The sequence below is a fragment of the Pteropus vampyrus genome, unplaced genomic scaffold (genome assembly GCF_000151845.1).
Source record: "Pteropus vampyrus isolate Shadow unplaced genomic scaffold, Pvam_2.0 Scaffold9, whole genome shotgun sequence".
Classification (NCBI taxonomy): domain Eukaryota; kingdom Metazoa; phylum Chordata; class Mammalia; order Chiroptera; family Pteropodidae; genus Pteropus; species Pteropus vampyrus.
Window position 1 is genome coordinate 958,774 of NW_011888790.1, and position 22,330 is coordinate 981,103.

Genomic DNA, 22,330 nt, shown 5'->3' on the forward strand with positions numbered 1-22,330 from the left:
TAGTTTTTCATCTTTTTTTAAGCATCCTGATATGTATGAGAGAGCAGTGCTAAGAAAAGATCACCAGAAGAAATATGGAGCAACAGTTGATCTTTGGAGCATTGGGGTAACGTTTTACCACGCAGCTACTGGATCACTGCCATTTAGACCATTTGAAGGGCCACGTAGGAATAAGGAAGTGATGTAAGTGGTTTTGTCATCTAAAATTAGAAACAATTTTTAAAATGTATCTGTATCTTATTTTGTTTAGCCATCATTTCTGATATTTTAAGCTATTTGCTTTTTAAAAAGAATGCAGCCTTATAAAAGTGTATAGGCATAATTTTTCATATTGTGTTTAAATATCTTAAATATAAATGGCATCCAGTCTTTAGTCCATCATTAAAAATATACTGCCTTCTGGATTTTATTTCAGCACACTGTTTATTTGTCTTCATGTATTTATTAGGGTTTTTTTTATATAACCGAAAAAAAAAAAAAAGTACATCTGTAGAGTACTAGAACCATTACCAGATCTAAAAGAAATACAATTCTTAGCTTGGATTTTTACCATTTCAAAAATAACATTTAATGTAACTAACTTTTTTCCTAGTGTTGCAGTTATGGTACAAAGACCGAATACATTTACTAGTACATTATACATTTATGTACCGCCATAATTATTAGGAAATAATCACTGCATATAAAGCCACTATTGTAATCCAAATAATGGAGAAAAAGAGAGATGGAGTTCTGGATGTGAAATCTATTATAAACTTTATCCATACATTGACTACACACCTTTTTACCTTAAAAGATATTAGAGAATGACCTTGCTTCATGAGAAACAGCCAACCCATGTACACACATATAAAACTATGAGGTTATGAATACTTTTTAGTTTAGTGAATGATTTGGGGCACTAATTCACTGACAGCCTAATGTGTCCAACCATTCTTTTAGATCTTAACATTTCTCTCAGACCTTTATATATTTGACTCTGCTTTTTATAAGCAAACATGACTTAATAATCACAACTGTAAAAATACAGTCTTTAATCTCATCTCAGAAAATTGATGGTTTGCTGGTTTGAAGAAGTAAAACCAATTCAGCCGATGCGATGACTTTTGCTAAAACCTGGATATCTCAATGTTTTCCAGCAAGGACAGTATACATGTTCATGAGAAGAAGACATCCATTACTGTACTGATAATCTGAGTGCAGCATCATCTTGAGCCTGCTTTACAGCAGTGCCCTTTTTTATAAAATCTCTTTGTTGATGAAGGCTGAGAATCATTTTGTGTTTTCTCTTTAACCATCAATTATATCTAGCAGTTAATCATGCTTTCATTGTCGTAGATGTTTTAAATCAATACCAGCATTTTTTGCTGCACTAAAAATGGATTAAAGTGGATACTCTCTAATAAAGGAAACATATGACTCATAAGCACCTAGGAATACCTGATGATTTTGTCTGACCACCATGTAGTCAGATACACGGAAGAATTTATTTATTTATTAGTACAGAAACTTAACTTTTTATGAGCACTGATGCTAATGAATGATCAGAAGTGCTTGAAGCAGTAGTAATGTCTTTTTTACTTTACTAATGAACGATGCATTTATCTCACATAGCAGCATTGATCCTTTTGCATCTCATTTACATGTAGTGAATGTGTTTATGTCTGAATCTTATCAAAATTAGTTAAGCTTTTTCAAGAATCTGTAAGCATTCCTTTAAGAATTCTGCCATTAATTCTATTCACTTCTCTTCTCTTGCATTAATTTCACATATCTCTGCTTATTCCTCCACAGTCAGATCCTTCTTCTGTGACTGCAACACACATTAATTTCCTTCTTTTCTGGAAAAAAAAATTCTTAAGGCAGAAATCCTAACTGCCTGTACTGAGGAAGCAGCAAGTGGTCCAAATCAGTTGTACTGGTTTGTTTTACTTTTTAAAAAAAATATATATTGATTTGCTCAGAGCACATTTATGTAGACATTGAACAAAAAGAAAATTATGCCAGAAATAATATCTATAAACTTAAATAAGATTTCACTATGTTATGCTTTATATTTTCATCAAGGTAAAAGTATTCTTGAAGGCATGAAGCTCTTAATCCTCTCCTACTTTTAGGTTTTGTTTAGAAAAAGTGTCAGAACCTAAAAGGCTGCTTTTGTTGACTTGTTACATCATTATAGTATTCTTGTATATTTGCTTCCCCATCTAGCTCTTTATTCAGTTCATTTTTGTTTTTATCACGATCAAGAATCAAATTAAATTTGACTTTTAATTTTGGTACACACACCTATTCCTGTATGTGTGTGTATTTTTTCAATTAAAGATTCTTTCTGATACTGCACCACGTATAGTTTTATCCTTTTTGTTAAAGTATGCTGCTGTTCACTTTGCAGTAATTTCATAGTCCAGTTGACTGTGCCTTTGGATAATATGGATGAATGAGATTTAGGTTATTTTTTTCGTGGTTTAGAGACATTCTGTAGCATAACTTTTTGTGTTTGCTTGATTTTTTCAGATGGAAAAATTAATATTTTTGTTGTGAACATCAAGATGCTGTTATATTGCACTCTGAGCTCCCAAATAAAAATTAATTATGGCATATATATAATAATCATACAACCACTATTCTACTTCAGTCAGTCATATTCAAAGTTATGTTGATTGTTTTGTGGATCCTGTGAACATCAATCACAAAGTTTCATCTAGTAGATAATTGTGGGTGCACCTGAGGAAATACTTTTGCAAAGCCTATTAATAGGCTATGTAATAATGAACTGCTTATTTTGTTCTCCATTTATTCCTCCCCAGGTATAAAATAATTACTGGAAAGCCGTCTGGTGCAATATCTGGAGTACAGAAAGCAGAAAATGGACCAATCGACTGGAGTGGAGACATGCCTGTTTCTTGTAGTCTTTCTCGGTAAGTATAGTATACCCAGCTCTCTCCTTTTGCACTTTGATGTTTGGAATCTTTGTTGACTAAAATCACAAATACTTAAGTGTACTTTTTTGTTCGTTTGCTTACTTTATTAGATGTTATTAAAGCATATGCTTTGATTTGTGATTTTTGTCTTTGTAGCAATGTAAAGATTGATTATAAACATAATATAATATATAAATAATTTTGCTAGATCTCTATTAGGACACAGGGCATACATTTTTGAGATTGCTAATCACTGGTCTTGGAATTCTGTCCAGTGTGGGGATCTAGCTTAGGACCTTGGTATCTTTTGTACTGACCTTCATGTTGACTGAACACAAATAGTGGTATAGATAGGAGTTAACTAGAGTTCTAAAAAACAAATACTCAACAAGTTTAATATAGCCTCATTTAAAAAAACTATTTATATTACTCAAAAGGTTGTAAATAATAGTTTTCTCCTACATTTCAAATGTTCATATGGGTCTTATTTAGCAGCCAGATCCCAAAAAAATTTTATTATCAGATATGAATCCTGTTATCAAAAAGAAAGATTTAAGGTAAAAGAAATTAAAAGTAGAGAGTAGATTATTTTAGATTTTAATCTGGAAATAAAGTCAAGACACTCATCAATATTTAGAATTTGTGATTAATGAATTAACTTCCATTTTTCCTGAATGTGATAATTGTATAATCTATAAGTGAACACTCTCATACAGATTAAGATTTACTGGCTTAATACCTATTATAATTTGTGCTATAATTTGTATGACTTTCAACATATATATAAATAAATATATATTTCACAAACGAGTAACATATTACCTATCATTGTGCGTATTGATTTCTGTGAAAACTCATTTATGCTAGAAGTTCCACTGCTAAAATTATTTTTGAAAACCACTGTTTTGATAGTTTCATTTTTGTGGTGTTTATAAAAGTCTCCAAAATAAAATTGTGTCATGCAGCTAAAATTACTAAGAGAAATTCATTTTATTGGAGAACAGAAATTTAATGTTATAATAGTGATTCGTTTTAAATTTTGATTTAGAAAATACTCATTCTGGGGATCTCAGGTAAAACAAATAAAATTTGAAGGGGTCAGGAAACGAATACTGTCTGTGTAGTAATTATATTGCTGAAACTCAGAATCAGTAATTTGACATTCTGAACTGCAGATCGCGTATTTCAGGAGGATAGCAGGCCTTATCTGTCTAATCAGTCTTTAGCACACCATCTTATAAATTCTTTGATAAAAATTGCTTAGGTACCAGAAAGTATATTATATAATCTTTTTAAAAAAATTGGTAAGGACGTTAAGTACTGCTAATCAGCAGTGTTAACAGCTATCAAAAATATAACGACTACAAAAAAAGGTATTCTTTTTTATATGTATTAGTCAAGACTGAATAGCAAGTGAGAAAAACCTAACTCAGCTGGTTTAAGTGAAAAAGGAAACAGACTGGCTTTGTAATTAAAAGTTTATATGTATATGTGACGTAAAGCACAGCTAGATCCTCAGTCTCAGACTTTGTCAAGACTTGGTCTCTTCAAATCATCTGATCTGCTTTTCTCTGATTTCTCTTTCCTCTCAGTCGGACTCTTTCCTGGCAGCCATAGGATGGCTGCTGGCATTGCTAGACTCACATTCTCACAGCTTTGAAAACTCATTGGGAAGAAAGATTTTTCCGATAGGTTTAGCAAAGATTTCTGAGTTGATTCTCATTTAATCTGTATGCTACCACCTAGCTACCTACAACTAATCATAACCAGACCTGGCTCTTATGCCCATCTGTGCACAGGGAGTAGAGTTAGAGAATGTAGAGGTGTGGATTCCCTTAAAAAAAGGAGGGAGAGAATATTTAAGCTTATTAGTCAAAAATTATTCCTAGTTGAATTGTCACTAATTTATTGCTAGATGATTATAGTAATTTTACTTCTTAAAGAATTGTCAATGTAAGAAACATCCAAACCTGTAGAAAATTTTTATGAGTTTATTTGAGCCCAACTGACAACATATGCTGGGAAGCAAGATCTTAAATGCTCTGGAGAATGGAAGCTTTCCAACTCATTTTATACGTTAGAATCAAAGGAAAAGACTTAGAATCAAAGGAAAAGACTTAAGGAAGGTGCATGAAATCCATTGGTGGTACATTAAGGAGGTGGGAGAAAGTGTCGGAAACCAGCCGACCAAGTCAAACCGGGTACCTGAATGGGGGAGCGGGGACTGAGAAAAAAGAGAAGACAGACAGGGTGCAGGAGGGAGAACAGATCTCACAACTGTCTCTCCGAGTTTATTTCCTATGCTTCTTTTTATACATAATCTGTTCCTTTGTGTATCCCAAAATAACATAATAAGATTGAGGTACAATTTTCAACACTCCCTTTGACACTCCCTTTCCTTTTTCTATACTTAATCTTCTTCTTCCTGGAATTCCACAGAACTAGCCTTTTCCTTTTTTTTATGCAAGCAGGCCTCCCGAGATAATCCATGCACTCCTTTGAATTTTGGGAGCTTTAGCTCCCTACAAGAAAGCATAGCAAGAGAGAGGGGAATCTCTAGGATTGGATAAATGGCAAAACTGAGAAACACATACTTCACATTAGTGGGTAGAGGATAGTTAATAATGAACATTTACAGTACATAGAGTTAGTGTGCGGGGAACAAGATAATGAGGGGTTCTGTGGTCTTGTTCTCTGGTGCCAGTGATTGTGCCTTCAAGGGGTAGAAAAAAAAAATTTCTCTGGCATTTCAAAGGTACGTTATTATTAATGCATAAGAACAGTAGACAGAGCTCACTTAAGTAAGATAAAGATTGACCTTTACTAAGGAAGCTGTAGGCATGGGACATGACTACCCGCTATTACCTGCCCAATTAGGAATTTGTGATCAGACCATTCTATGTAGTTACTTTTGGTCACTAAGCTCATGAGGCCTGCCACTAAGCTCATCAGGCCTGCCATGTGGCCCCCCTGAGCTTGTCGGGTATATTGTGTAGCCTCTTTTTCGTTCACAGAAATATACTACAGAAGACATAAATTCAATATGAAAAATGATATATTGTACCATATTAAAAGGACATTAAAGACTCTGAAATTAAATTGTTATCTCATCCTCATGACTATCTGTTTCTAATCAATTGGATGGCTGTGTATGTATATACAGTGTTAGAATGTGTTTAGAAAAGTGAAGAAACTTAGGAAGGAGAGAAAGAAAATAATCAGTAAAAGATAAGTTAACATAAAAATACCATAACCCCTGATTTATTGACAAGTAATAATAAACTAAGGTTACTTGGCTTTGTGAAAAGTCAGCAGACTTTTAAAAACTTGTAAATGATCTAATAATAGTAATAGCAGTTCCTTTGATTTGTTGGTAAATATTATGATTTTTGTATCTAGATAAAATATAACACATTCACTCTTCAACTTTTTTCAATACTATTTTAGGGGTCTTCAAGTTCTACTTACTCCTGTTCTTGCAAACATCCTTGAGGCAGATCAGGAAAAGTGTTGGGGTTTTGACCAGTTTTTTGCAGAAACTAGTGATATACTTCACCGAATGATAATTCATGTTTTTTCGCTACAACAAATGACAGCTCATAAGATTTATATTCATAGTTATAATACGTAAGTACCTCTTTATTTTTTATTCCTATATTATAATTTTGCGTTATATAATAATTATCTTCATATTAAGAGAGGAGATAGAAAAGATGCCTCAGCATCACCAAAGGCACCCACTTCCCACTTAGAAAGTTATATTTGAGTGCTTAGTAAATTCCTTTTTACTTACCTTTGGAATAAAAGGATTAATTTTTTCATTTTCTAAAATTTACAAGTAAATTAGCCAGGTCTTAAAGTGCAAATTTTATAAGACCATTTTCATTTTTATGCTTTCTCTCAAATTACTTAATGTCATAACTGAAAATAGCATCTACTAATAAATGGGCCAGGTTTTAGTAAGTGTACTGTCCTGTCATTTAAAAAATATTAAAGCATAAGTCTTAAATATAATTAGTTTAGTTATTGTTTGTATATGTGGTATAAAGCCTTTATGGGATGCTAGAAAAATAATCATTTGTTTTAACTAAACAAAAACACATTACGCCTATGTCATAAAAATCTACCCAAATGTTATAACTGCATATAAGTACATGCACACTTACATGTAATACTGGGACAATCTGAATAAGATAGGTAGATCAGTATCAATATCTTGGTTGTACTATTGTACTATATTCATGCAAGATGTTGCCATGCAAGATGAAGGGTATATAGCATCTCTCTATATTATTTATTACAATTATATATAAATCTCAAAATGTTTTTTAAAACGAAGAGAAAAAACATTACACCCATTCTCTATGCCTTAATTTTTGTTTTGACAGGATTCAGATAGTAGTTTTGATGCCTTATAAAACTCAAAAAGAGACTTTTACTGGTAATTTATTAAGGAATATTAATTAGATAAGATAATTTTTATATATATAATATCTATGATAAATATAAATAAAATGAATAAAATATATTAATATAACATTAAAATATAATATTCTTCTTTATTTTGGTACTTAGTAGCCTTAATAAATATGTATCAGAGTTAGATGTTGGCCACTATTTCATTTTAAGAGTCTATTTGAACATAAAAAGCCCACCTAAGCCTGAGCCAAATCTCGGCAGAGGCTTGTGTTAGAGACAAGTCACAACATTGCTGCTGAAACATTTCTTTGATTTCGTAGCTCTATTTAGGGAGAATCTACCTTTCTCCTCAAACATCATTTCAAAAATACCTGGTTTTATTAATTTATTTAACAAATATTATATAATCATGTTGCAAATACTATCCTCAGTTCTTTATATATTTAAGTCATTTAGTCTTCACAACAAATCTGTGAGGTGGGTGCTATTATTCCCATTTTATAGATGAGGAAATTTAGCACAGAGAAGTTGAGCAGCTTAAGATAATTAATTCAGCAAGTAAGTGGAAGAACTGGAAATTGAACCCAGATCATCTGATTTCATAATCAATGCTCTTAAGCTGTGTTGGCTCCTCATTATTAAATATTAAGAATCCTGTATATTGCACATATCCAATATGGGTATCTAAACATAAAAATATTTTAGAATGGATTGCTGTATAGACAGTTTATGTGGAATTTTTAGTTCAGTAGACTTTTTAGTATCCACATCAACCAAGCATTGTTTCTGTGGACTGGTCATGATCTGAAATATCACTTAGCAATGGATGTTGTCATTATAAAAGACTTCAGCTCTCTTTTTATCCCAATTATGTTGTCCTTTTGGATTTTTCTCATATAGTGCTACTGTATTTCATGAACTGGTGTATAAACAAACCAAAATTATTTCTTCAAATCAAGAACTTATATATGAAGGACGACGCTTAGTTCTCGAACCTGGAAGACTGGCACAGCATTTCCCTAAAACTACTGAGGAAAACCCTATCTTTGTAGTAAGCCAGGAACCCATGAGTACCATAGGACTGACATATGAAAAAAGTAAGTTGAGATTTTTCTTGTTGTTTTTACTAGCTATTAAAAATAAAAAACCTGTAAAAATGATTGTCACCATAAAGTTGATTGATGATGACATTAATATAGCCCTTTCATAAACATTAAAATTTTGTAAATTAGTTGAACAAGACTAGTAAAATTTAATAGCCTTGTAGGCAACATAATTTGATATTAAATATTTTATTTCATAAAATGTAAAATAGTTTGTCACGTATGTTGCACTGTAGCTCTCTGTTTTTAGTATTTTACTAACACTCAAAATAACCATTTGTATCATTAATTTAAGCAAATATTTATTGTGTCCAGTGTGATTAGGATACTTTGCCAGCCTTTGGAGTCTAAGAAAAATTAGATGTGCATTTTGGAATCTTTTAAATTATTAATTCTACTGGCGAAAAAAATAAACTATCTAGATTTTGAAATTTCTATTTGGATCTTTGAGATTTTATTTAGATTTAGAAAAGCACTGAGTTTGTTGTGTTGAAATATGTTAAAGAAAAAAGTGAAATATTGCAGGTGATTTGTTAGTAATTTGTTATATAATGAACATTATTGTTTCAAGTGATTTTTTTTAACCAGGAAAGAACATTAAAGAATTTTGCCACTCATGTTTAATTTAGAGGTAAATTAGAGGTTAAGGTTTAAATTAGAGATTGCTGTATAAAAGACATACCAATTTATTCAAAATTTTTTATTTCTGATTTTAATGATTTTACTTCACGTTTCAGTTTCCCTCCCTAAAGTACATCCACGTTATGATTTAGATGGAGATGCTAGCATGGCTAAGGTTCGTGTTTAATTAAATTACTATGTATATATCTAAATTAATATTATCCTATCAGTAGTAGAAGCAATAAAATATATTGTGTCTTTCCATATGCCTGTATGACTTAGGAAATTATTCACTTACATTGTTATCCATTGCAAATAATTTTGTGTTGTTTCTTCTTGACTTTATATCCTTTCTTGAGCTCATAAGAAAATGTTCTCCATTGAAACAGTGCATGTTTAACATTATGTTAAGGATGAAATATTTATTGCCGTTATATCTACCCTTAGCTTTTAGAAATTGGTGTAAATTGTGTTTTTAATTAACCTGATAAAAATACATAAGCTTGAAAATTTTTATATAAAAGCTTTTCTTACCTTCTACCATAATTAGCACTAAATATTGACATTTTGTGTTTCTTCATTAGGCAATAACAGGAGTTGTGTGTTATGCCTGTAGAATTGCCAGTACCCTGCTGCTTTATCAGGAATTAATGCGAAAGGGGATACGATGGTTGATGTAAGTAATAGATTAAAATTGAAAACTGATCTTCATGTAGACCTCACTAAATAACTGGTACCCAATCATTGATACTTTTTCTCTTCAGACTAAGTAGGGTCAGGTGCTCAATTTTTATTATGATATATTTGTTTCATATTTAGTTTATAAAATATTTAGCAGCTATTTTTTTATTTTATTTCTACAGTAACCTTGTGGGTAGGACAGTAATATCTAAATTTTAAAACTTATATTATGCTGTACAAGGTGATAGTAAATGAATCCCTTTTCTAAGGACTTTGACTTGTTGGTCATTTTATTATCTTGGAAGATTTTGTCATTTATATAATCCAATACAACCTGTACTTCTTTCTTGGGTTTATGTCCTCAGAATCTTCCTTCATTTCCTGTCATTTTCCCAAATGAAGTATACACTCAGCTTTTTTTTTTTTAAAAACAGCATTATGAGATGTTTATATATATAAAATTCACCCATTTTTAAATGTACAATTTAATGATTTTTAGTATTCACAGAGTTGTGCTACCATCACACTAATTTTTCAATATTTTTATCACCCCAGAAAGAAAGCCTGTACCCATTAGCAGTAACTTCCTAGCCCTAGGCAACCACTAATATGCTTCATGTTGGTGTAGATTTGCCTATTCTAGACATTTCATGTAAATAAAGCCATACAATATGAGTGCACTCACTTTTACAGGCAATTTAAAAGCTGATTTTATTGTATTTTATTTTATTTTATTTGCTAATCACTTAATATAGTTATTCTAAGTCAGAATATTGATCATCTAGTTCAGTATTCTCTTTCTGAAAATGACCCTTGGAAATGTTTCGTGGGTGAATACTACGATTTGACCTTTTTTTACCTTTAATGATTTGTAGATGTCATCTTTCTATCTGATAGAAATGGAGAATAAATGGTCTCTTGAGAATCATGCCTATAGTTCTATACAACATCATTTGAAGCTTTTGAATTTTATACACACATAGCAATGGCCTCATGTTCTCTGGATTCACAGTGCTCTTTAGCTTTAATGCCTGTGACAATTTCTGTGTACCCACTGTACACCTATCCTTCCCTTCTTGCAAAAACACATGAAGCATTTTATCATTCTGCTGCTGCTGCTTCTAAGAAGAAAAAAGAATAAGTTTTTTTTTCCCTGTCACCTTTATGTTAAATCCATTAATGTATGCTTATAATTTTTTATGTGTTCACATATCTAGTTTGTAAGCCTATGCTTTTTTCTTTCCCTTAAGTCTCTATGTTTTTACCAGATAGTTTCTGAAGAAATTTAAATGTTGGCTTCAATTTATTTTCATAGTGTTGTTACTCCCAGCTCTCATTTTCTCTTGTTATCTACCCCATGAAGCTTTTATTCCTTTTACTTACTAGCTTTTAGTTTAATAAGTGAAAATAGTTTTTAATGTAGAGACAACTGTTGGCAAACTTTTTCTTTTTCAGCTAGTAAATGTTTTAGACTTTGTGGGCCACATAAGGTCTCTTCTTTGATTTTATTTTGTTTTTGCAACCTTTAAAAATGTGAATACCATTCTCAGCAAAAATAAGCATCAGGCCTTAGTTTGTTGACCGTTGATGTAGAACAAAAGCCCATCGGTTATATTATTTACTATGTCATCCTGCTTCTTCAGAGATCATATTAATTGATTTAAAGTATAGATCAGACAGCAGTCTACCATGAGTAGTAAAAATTAATTCTAATGGTATAAAATGTAACGCTATTCAGCTTATTTATGTGGTTGTAGATTAGTTTTTATTTTTAATATAATTTCAATGCCTTAGATTTCTAAACTGTTAACCTAATAAGTAGTAATGGTTTATGTCCTAGATATATATAAGGCTCACAGAGATGCTTTTAGTAATAAAAAGTGATTCGGCTTTCATAATACATCAAGAAATTTGGACAGAACAGTAGTGTAATTGGTGAAAGACAAGAGAAAACCAACAATTCCTTAGATAAACTAATGAGAATATTATTTTTTAGAGAATTAGTTAAAGATGATTATAATGAAACTGTTCACAAAAAGACAGAAGTTGTGATCACACTGGATTTCTGCATCAGAAACATTGAAAAAACTGTGAAAGTGTGAGTAGATTACTTCCTTATTAATAGTGGTTAAAATGTTAAATATTTTTACCTTTCTGTTTAATTTGTTTAGTTATCCTTGGCACCCATAGCAGGCTATGCAAGTGTTTGTATTAAGGCACAACTTTAGTTTGAATTACTTCCTCACAAAGGGAAAAATATCCAGTCATCTAAGTAAGAAATGTACACCATCTTTTTGGTGGCATTTTCTCCTTCCCTCTGCAAAGGAAAAGGTCATCTGAGATAGAAAAGTCTCATTTTTTACATTGCAAAGCAGACACTCTGAATAGGAAAATAAAAAACCTGTAATCAACAAAGAAAGTGAGAAGAGGTGTTCTAGAAGTGTATTTTGGTAGTCTATTTAGAATTTTGGGATTACTTTTAGTTTACTTTTACTTATTAATTTGATCCCTGAGAATGGCTTTTGAAACAGAATGATATTTTAAACTGCCCTCTTCCTAGGCTATACCATTTGTACTGCACCGGATATATAATTAATGGAATCAGTATTTATTTACTATTGACCTCCATTAATTCTGAAATCTAGTATTTTGACTATTATCCTGGCATAAGACTATTTGAAATTAAGTTGTCTTTTATATTTTATCTCATAATCTGCAAATTTATAAGTAGAAGCATATAAAAGTCCTTTACAAAGACATAAAGTTTTCTTAGAATCTGTTGCTTTGTAGGCTTTGCATTCAATATTTTAAACGGTTATGATAAACACTGTAATTTATAAAACATCTTTTTAAATCTATGTATTCATTATGCTTATTTGATTTTTCCATACTTGTTTTTCATACAGATATGAAAAGTTGATGAAAATCAACCTAGAAGCAGCAGAGTTAGATGAAATTTCAGACATACACACCAAATTGTTGAGAGTAAGTATTTACAAAACTATGACAATCATAGGCTCATAATCTATTTCTTTGCTGGCAAGTAGACATCTAGTAAACTTTTCTAGAGAAATGATATACCTAAAGATCTCCAGAGAAAGAGTAGCCTTGCCCCATTTCGGGGAACTATTTACAGTATTTACAGTATTTAAATACCCTTACTGCTCTGCATTTCTTTATGACGTATCTAGAGGCCTGCTTTGCTTTAAGTTCATTGTCTCTCTTTCTCTCCCTATCTCCCTTTAAAATCCATAATGCTCTGGGTGTGCTGCTATGGCAATTAAAGCAAGTAATTTAACATGCAGAGTGCTTAAACTTGCTTAGAAGTACATGCAGGTAGGAAAATATCAAATCTTCCCTGAAATAAAAAGTAAGGAAAGAAAGTTTTGGGTTCCTCAAGGAAAGGAATCACTTCTATAACTGAAAAAAGAAATTAGGACAAAATCTCTACTCTGCTGAAAACTACAGTAGCATTTCAGGCAGTTTCTGGATCTCTTTTTAAAATGTATTATAGAAGAGCATGAAATTATGTATTGTGAGAGCTGATGAGTAATCCCAGATCTGCCCTATTAACCTAGCTATTCCTGCCTGACTTAAGCAAGACCTTTAATTCTTTGCATCCTCGGTTTCTTTTTCTTTGAAATGGGCAGCTTCTTACCCTGCTTATCTCACAGGTTGTTGTACCAATTAAATGAGATAAAAAGGCTATACTCCTTCAAGTGTTTAGTGTTTGAAATATTCTTTCATGAAATGGATGTTAAGTGAAAAGTGAAAAAGAACTTGATATGATATCCCTTTTCTCTTTCCCAGCTTAGGCTGATTTTTAGGTATTTCTTTTCCTCAGTTTTAGATCTAGAACAGTAGTTATTTATGAGTCATAAATAACCAGCAGGCATAAAGTTTAGTGTATTGAAATCAGCAATGTTTTTAAATAAAATAAAATAGAAAATGTCAGAATTCATCAAATATAATAAATTACTGTTCCATGAAACTTCTCATTCAGATATATACATATATACTTTTAAATGATACTGGGTTAGAACAAAGTGAATTTCTTACTATAAGTCATGATCAAAAAGTTTTTTAAATATTGTTATAGAATAAAGCAGTTAAAATTCAGAGAAACAAGAAATAGTCTTCTCCAATATTTATTTTTTTAACATGGTCAGTCATATTATAAATATTTTCTATTTTTGCTATTGTTTTAGAACTTGATTTACCAGATCATAGTCCTAATAGACACTTCTTCCCAATACCAGCATCATTTGAGCACTTTGAATTGAAATTATATATGTTTTCTTTTGGGAGCCCAAAGTATTTCTCATTTTTATGACATTTTTGTGAAGATTTAGATTTCCAATGAGAATTGAAGTTTGGGTGATTGGATAGCTTAAACTCACAGAGTCTTGTGAAGTCTGTGCTTTAACTTCAGGCCAGTTATTTTTCACTAAGTTGCATTGTTTTTGTTCATAACCTATTTAGTTCTTTGACTCTTTTTCTAATGGAGACCTTAAAATATTTCCTGCCATAAAACTATTGATAAGTAGAAATAATACCATGTATGCTCATCACCTAAAAAATGATTATTATAGATTCTGTTCAGTATCCTGCAGCAGTAGCCTCAGCCTCAGCCTCACATGGGAACTTGTTAGAAATGTACATTTCGGGGACACCCCCGCCACCCCGCCGTTGAATCAGAAACTCTGATGGTAGCGCCCACCAATCAATGTTTTAATGAGACCTCCAGAAGATTCTGATACTGTTAACGTTTTGACAACCACTCTTTTAGTCCTCTCTTTTTATATATATTATTAAATGATTGTTATCTTACAAACAAACAATTGTTATTTTTATTTTTTTTATAAATGTTTTTTATAAATGTTTTATAGTAAAAACATTTTCCATTTGGTTGTGTTGGGGTTTTTTTTTTTTCTTTGATAACACCTTTTTTTTATATACTTAATATTGCAGGCAATAGATTTATTAATAGTTTTACTTATCTCCCTATTGTTGGTCCTTCAGGTTATTTGTTGTTTTTCATACTTCTTTGTAATGTTGTGAAAAATAACCTTATCCATAAATGATTTTTTATATTTTGTAAGTATAAGATACTTAACATATATACTTAATACATTCTTAACATTAATGTTAAAGAAGACATGAAACATGAAAAGCAAGATATATATTTGACTGTATAAAAATTTAAGATCTCTGTTAAAAAATAATGTTAAAAAAGCAAATAGATTGAGAAAGTGTGACAAAAGGTTTTTTTAATAAAAATAGCTCATACAAATTAATAAAACATTAAATCTGTAGTAAATAGACAAAGAACACTTAAAAATGATTTAAAAGTGAATAGATCTAATGAAACTCCTGAAAAAAAGTTCACAGTAGCAATAGAAAATTGCATATTACAATAACAGTAAGATACTGTTTTTTCCTTTCAAAGTAGCAAGGCTGAATCAGAGTTCTGATTCAACAGGTAGGGACCCCAAATATGCATGTCTAACAAGTGAGGCTAAGGCTGCTGGTCCAGTGCTGACAAGAGTGTAATAACAAGGGCACCCTAATTTGTTGCTAGTGGCATTGTAAACCACCACTTAAAACTTTAATTGAAAAGTAATAGTACGTATTAGGACCCTTAAAATATTTAGACATATTTATCCTTTAAGTCTAACCTTTATCCTTTCTTTAAAAGTTTTACAACTACTTAGTTCTGTGGTAGATAAGTGATAAATTTACTAAACTTAAAATGAGCAGGATCTTAGATGAGGTTTCACTTTCTGTTTTAAGAGGAATTATTTTTCTTTGGCCTCTGAACAAATCGAACACAATCTTGCACACCTACATTTTATACTTGAAACTATGCCAATGGTTCTCCTATTTGAGTTTTATAACTCTATGAGATAGAATACTAACCATATTTTACAGCTAAAAAACCCAGAAGTTTAATATTTAAAAACAAGATTAAAAGGATTTTGTATGTTTTTTAAAAAGGATATCTAATGTAAGAAATTTTTTAAAAATGTATTAATACTAGTTAGTCTCATATTTTATTGTCATACCATACTCTTGGTGGAAATCAACATAAGGAACTATCCTTTCATTTAAAGATTAAAGTAATTATTCTGACTTTGAATTGTAATCTGTAAGAGAAGTTGATTCAGACTTTAGACTCTCTTGGCATTGTGATGATCATTTCTGACTTTTGGTAATCTGCATCTGAAGCCATTGGTTTTATTTAGCTTTCCAGTTCTCAGGGAACAATAGAAACCAGTCTTCAGGATATCGAAAGCAGATTATCTCCAGGTGGATTGCTGGCGGATACGTGGGCCCATCAAGAAGGCACTCATCCAAAAGATAGGCAGTAGGTTAAAACTTTATTGGTAGTTTCTGCTCTTATTATTAAATGTTCTTTTTCACATTGACTCAGTTAATTTATTTGGGTTTTTCTTCCTTAAATAGTGTGGAAAAGCTACAAGTCCTGTTAAATTACATCACAGAGATTTACTATCAGTTCAAAAAAGACAAAGCAGAACGTAGTAAGTAAAATTTGTCATTTGTTAATCTAATAAATCAGCCCTAGTTGTAATTCAGTTGAATTAATTTAGTATATTCGTAAGGGTGGTTGCTTAAGTTATTTATTTCAGAGATTTAATTTTGTCAGGAAAGAGGTTAATGTTATTTTTAAAACCAACCATTTGAATATGTTAAATCAGGGGTAATGAACTCTAAAACTTCTAGAGGCCAGGCACATAACAGGAATGAGATTGGCCAATGGAGTTGAGGAGAAGTGGAGAAGGGATGGATACCCCATCTAAATGGGAGGTCCACTACTCAGATTCACTTAATTGTAGCCCAGATATTAGAAATATTTGATTTTAAATGTTGGCAGTTAATTTTTCTTTTTAACACTAACACTGTACAGACCAAATAAAAGCATTTGGGAGCTATATCTAACCTGTGGGTCACAAGTTTGTGATATCTGCTTTAAACTCTTAGACTTTCCAAAGTAATAATCTCAGAAGAAAAAAAGATTGTGCACAATTTTATAATTCCGCGTTTACAAAAATAATATATATTCTGATTTTTAGGACTGGCTTATAATGAAGAACAGATCCACAAATTTGATAAGTAAGTGTCTAGGTTATGTTTAATAATTATTTTTGGTTATGTTATTAATATGATTCTTAAAGTTAAAATTAATTACAGTTAAAATACATTTTAATCTTGGCTTTATACAATTATTATTATGTGTGTACTCATTTGAGGCTCATTCATCTGACCTCTGGTTGAGAGGTTACTGAGATGGGAGAATGAGGGAGCAGGCTTCTTCTGCCTCATGTGCTTCTATTACAGGACAGAAAATAGAGAACATAGGCAAGGACACACTTAACCACCTTCTTAACCTTAATGTCATTCAATAAACATTTTTTGACTATTCTCCTTTCTCATTCTCTTCTCACTGCTATGTCTATCTTAGAAACCTTTGGCTTCCTGCTGTAAATATTCTTCAGTCACAACAGTCATTACAGGAAACAGATTTCATATATGTGAAAATTTTTAAATATTGGAAATAGAAACAGTGACATTGGTTTAATCCTCTGATTATTTCTAAATTACAGGCAAAAACTCTATTACCATGCAACAAAAGCCATGACCCACTTTACAGATGAATGTGTTAAAAAGTATGAGGCATTTTTGAATAAGTCAGAAGAATGGGTGAGGTAGGTCAACTTTTTTGGGGGCGGTGATTTAGTGATTGACTGCACAATATGCAATTTAGTGTGTATTGTATATATTAAGTATGAATAATACTTCATTAGACAGCTTATTAATCAATTCTTTTTGGTTTTCAGAAAGATGCTTCATCTTAGGAAACAGTTATTGTCCCTAGCTAATCAATGTTTTGATATTGAAGAAGAAGTATCAAAGTATCAAGACTATACTAATGAGGTATATCTATCAAAAGTATCTAAAAAAAAATTTTCTTCCTATTAGGAAAAATTAAAAATCTTCTCAGTTTATATTTGCTTATGATTGAGAAGGGAAAAATAGGACATAATGTGCCTGTATGAACTCTACTTGCCCATCTGTGATATGTATTTTAAGCCAAATTTTAAGAAATCAGATGTTTTACAATTGAAAACATCTGATAGACTATTCTTTTGTTATCTATAAGAAATGTTTTTTCAAAAGAGTATTGTTTTAACTATTGTATCATTGATAGCTTTGAAATTAAAACTTAAAGCTGTAAAAGGCTGATTTAAGATCTGTAGTAGGTACTTTGTTCTGTGATTAATGTGGGGTCTTTTGATATTTTAGTTACAAGAAACTTTGCCTCAGAAAATGATTGCAGCCTCCAGTGGAATCAAACATGCCATGACTCCAATTTATCCATGTTCTAACACATTAGTAGAAATGACTCTTGGGTAAGAAATTTGTTATTTGGTAACTATGATGTTTCCATTTGTTTGTATTTCAGTTTGTGATCTTGATCTTTTATATTGAAATTTTTGATATTTGTGAATATGTTTGCTAATATTATTTAGTAACTTAATTCAATCCAGAGAATTAAAACAATATAAATATAATTCTGAGACATTTGCATACTTTTTTGAGCAGAGATGCTTATTTTTCTTTATTTTTTATGTATAGTATGAAGAAATTAAAGGAAGAAATGGAAGGGGTTGTTAAAGAACTTGCTGAAAATAATCATATTTTAGAAAGGTGAGTTAATGCAGATATCATTCTGCCTTGTGATTTTATATGCAGTCAAGTACATATATATCTATATTTGTATCTCTCTGTCTTCCTGTGTCAATAGAGTAAGCAGTGGGAAGGGATATAAAGTCACAAAGTATAAGGGTTCTTTATATCTCTTACATTTTGTGACTTCCGTGGTGTCTTTTGTTTGGGGTCATTGGATAAAGACAAGTCAACTATGATTGATTCCATTTTCTAGAAGCACTGGTTAATAAAATTATTTGCTTATTTTGAGTTAATTTGTGAAAATAAAAATCTTGTGCATATTTTTCATAACATTTTCTCATTAGAATTATAATTTTTCAATTTTGGAATTGAGTTGCTTATAAGATGCCTGCAGTCTGATTGATGCTAGTTAACTTACAGAGCCTTCTGCAAACTGCTTTGCATGTGAGTGCCATCTGTAAATGCAGTTCTTTGAGAAGCTGGGTGTCTGCTCATTTATAGAATCTTAATAGATCAGGGAAATGTACAGAGCCAATAAAGCCACTTTGAGATGGCTGTTTCCTCACCCTGCTTCTTCAGAGAAGTTAAATCATGTTTGGCTCTCTGATAGACTAGAACCCTTCTCTTTCAATCCCCTAGGTGTACCACTGTGGGTTCTCTAACCCCTAAAATGCTAATAAAAATATTTAACATTTTTATAATGTTTTGCACACTTGCAGGGCACTTTCACGCTGGATTATCTCACTTAACATGCACTCCAGCCTTACACAGTAGCAGAGCAGATAGTCTTTATCCATGGTCTACAAGTATTGAAGTTTATACCCTGAGAAGATGAGCTGCCTCTAGAACCCAGCCTCCTATCTCTTCATAAAATCTTTCTCCCACTATACCTATTATCTAAAGCTTGGAAAGATTCACTGTCAGAAAGTCCTGATATGATTTTTGAGCTATGTACAGAAAGTTCTGAAGTATGAGACTTCTAAAATATTACATATTTTTAACTTAATGAATTATAAAAACATTTGAAACAATATATAATTGTAAAAATTTGGAATTAAAGATTTTACCTGCCCTTTCTCTTGCCCCTCCCCCACCCTGCAGAAGTAGTCACTATTAATAGTTTGTTGTACATGTGTGTTTTATAAGAATGGAATCATTCTGTTCATACTGGTTTAGTCTCAAGGCTATATATGTCAGAGGTACTTTTCAAGTCCATACATATAGCTCTATTTTTCTTACTTTTAACAGTTACTTAATATTCCAATGTATGGGTCCACCATATCTATTTAATACATCCCTATTTGTTTGGCATTTAAATTGTTTCTAATTTTTCATAATTATATACTTGTATGTATATCTTCATGTACTTGTGTAAGAATTTTTGAGGGCATTGTTGGGTCAAAGGATATGCACATTTAAATTTTGATAGGTGTTGTTAATTCTTTAAAAGCTGTGTATTGCTGTAGTCCCAAACAGAAAAAGACTATGCTTTCGTTAATGCCAAATGTTACCAGTTTTTTAAATGTTTACTGATTTATTTAGTAAAAACTGATCATCTTGTTTTAATTTGAATTTCTTTGGTTAATAATGATGTCAAGCATCTTTTTATATGTTCGTTCAATTTTTTTTCCTCTGACTGCCTATTAGGTTTTAAAATCTTTTTTCCTTTTGGTTTATAGCAACCTCATTGAAATTATCTTTTTATAGTATCCAATTTATAGAACTTTAGCTAAATCCTAAGTAAGGCTGAAGATCAGCTAGTAGAAGAGATTATTAAAATATGCTTTAACAAACTTTTATACTGAATTATTTATGCCTTATGGAATAAAATCCCACTTCTCAAAGCATGTCCAATAAGTCAGTTCCTCCTGTTTTATTTGTAGGTTTATTTGACAATATATGGGTAATACGATGTGGCATAATCATAACTGAAATGTTAAATGACTACTTAAGGATCTGTGCCAGAACTAGTAACAGAAGCCAGGTCTTGTGCATTGTTTCCATGTGGATATCTCACTATCTCTTCAGATTTTTTTCTGTCAAAAATCACTTACTATCATCCTTCTCAACTCATTTTCCCTTCTAATTTTCTTATCCTCTTCGGTGAGAACTTTCTCCCACTCCCTTGAACATAAATTATATTTTATGAACATAAATTATTTTAGACAGTTACTTTACTCCCTTTCACCAAGTTTGGTAATCTTTCAAAATGTTGCCATATTTCACTTCATCAGTCTCATTCAGCTCTCCTTGCCCCCTCACATGTAAGCTATGGTAATAAACTACCACCTATTTCCTTAACTCCAGGCTCTTCCATCTGGATATTGCAGCCAAAATAATATTCCCAAATACTGGTCATATCATGCCACTCCCTTGGCTCAAAAATATCTACATTCCTGCTATCTAAAAGGTCAAGTCTAAATTCGTACTTGAATTCAAAGAATATAATAGTCCACCCCAGCCTGTTCACCCAACTTTATTTCCCATTACTCCCTAAAATAGCAAACTATTCTAGCAAGGTTTCATTCCTTATTATCCGTTTAGTATGTCACACTTACTCCCAAATCCACATCTTTTCTCGTAAATCCCATCCCACCAAAAGGAAATTACCAGTTCTTCCTAACACTTTCTGGATTATATCACTCCTCATTTTCTTTTAAATAGTCTTTCTAAGCCACCAAATTGTATTTTTTTTCATATATTTATAATACCACCGTGTTTCAGTAAGAAATAGTAAATACATTGTTGCTTAAACTCTTTAAAAATAACAGTTTATTCCTCTGAAAAATATTCTATAGTCTTCTTTAAAATGTTGGAGGCCAAATAAAAATCTTTTGAGATTCCTTTTTTCTTCTGTGTTTTTAGGTTTGGCTCTCTAACCATGGATGGTGGCCTTCGCAATGTTGACTGCCTTTAGCTCTCTAAGAAGTTTGAGAAAAGTTTCAGTTTGCACAAGAAAATAATACTGAGGCATTAAACGAATGCCTATAAGTGGTCTCTTGTTTCTACAATTCAGTATTTGTGTGGTCTTGTAAATATGTACAATATTGTAAATACATAAAAATATATAAATTTTTGGCTGCTGTTAAGATAGAATTTTACCTTTTAACATTTATTATATAATTATATGAGGACATTTGACCTCAGTGAGCACTAGAAGAAAGCCATGACTGTTATGTTGAGATATACTGATCCTTTACTCTTCTGTGGAAGGCTAAGTCATATATCTCTGACTGCCTACTGTAACATTTTTAAATGGAACAAAAATTGGCATCCTTACAAACTGGAAGACTGATAGTGGATATGTTTGTAAGTGGTAGAATGGAGAGGTGGCTTCTATGGGTGGCGAGCAGAACCGAACCACTGTTTTACTAGGATCACAATTTTTTTTAGAAGGATAAAGTGGCATTATTTCATTTTACAAGGTGCCCAGATCCCAGTTATCCTCATATCTGTTTACGTTCAGAGAAATTATTGAGCAAAGATTTTTAAAGTGATTTAATTATTTAAAACTATTCACTTTTACTTTGGTCATAAGTCTAAAATAGTCATAAAAATTTTAGGATCATTTCAACTGTTTTAAGCTGTATATTTCTTTAGTTGTGCCTACTTCATGAAAAAATATCAATAAATTTCTCAATTTTAATGTAAAGATTTGTATTTTTCTGTGTACAACAGTTTGAAGAATAAGAGTTAGCTTTTGAAAGAAAGAATATGGGTGGTGATGGTAAATTAATCTCAGGATATTGGATTTAGGAACAATTTTTATCTCTTCTAAACCCATTAATTCCAAGTTTAGTAGAAATTCTTTCGTAAATTTATGCTATACAAATCCAAGGACAACATTCTCTGAAAACTCTACCCAGAGTT

General features: G+C 31.4%; 1 protein-coding gene across 2 annotated transcripts in view; it reads left to right on the plus strand.

Annotated features, from left to right (window-relative positions):
* TBK1 (TANK binding kinase 1) overlaps window positions 1-22,112 on the plus strand; it is a 37,677-nt gene extending 15,565 nt beyond the window's left edge. Inside the window, exons 6-21 of one of the 2 annotated variants that reach the window (XM_011373650.2) lie at window positions 23-183; window positions 2,811-2,921; window positions 6,372-6,551; window positions 8,244-8,440; window positions 9,184-9,242; window positions 9,652-9,743; window positions 11,745-11,846; window positions 12,655-12,733; window positions 15,994-16,115; window positions 16,214-16,290; window positions 16,843-16,882; window positions 17,374-17,475; window positions 17,608-17,704; window positions 18,074-18,180; window positions 18,407-18,478; window positions 21,326-22,112. In XM_011373650.2, coding sequence (XP_011371952.1) covers window positions 23-183; window positions 2,811-2,921; window positions 6,372-6,551; window positions 8,244-8,440; window positions 9,184-9,242; window positions 9,652-9,743; window positions 11,745-11,846; window positions 12,655-12,733; window positions 15,994-16,115; window positions 16,214-16,290; window positions 16,843-16,882; window positions 17,374-17,475; window positions 17,608-17,704; window positions 18,074-18,180; window positions 18,407-18,478; window positions 21,326-21,377 — 1,650 coding nt within the window. In that variant the 3' untranslated portion in view covers window positions 21,378-22,112. The remainder of the gene's footprint in view (window positions 1-22; window positions 184-2,810; window positions 2,922-6,371; window positions 6,552-8,243; window positions 8,441-9,183; window positions 9,243-9,651; window positions 9,744-11,744; window positions 11,847-12,654; window positions 12,734-15,993; window positions 16,116-16,213; window positions 16,291-16,842; window positions 16,883-17,373; window positions 17,476-17,607; window positions 17,705-18,073; window positions 18,181-18,406; window positions 18,479-21,325) is intronic. The other variant, XM_023520546.1, reaches the window with a different exon arrangement.
* The last annotated feature ends 218 nt before the right edge of the window (window positions 22,113-22,330 follow it).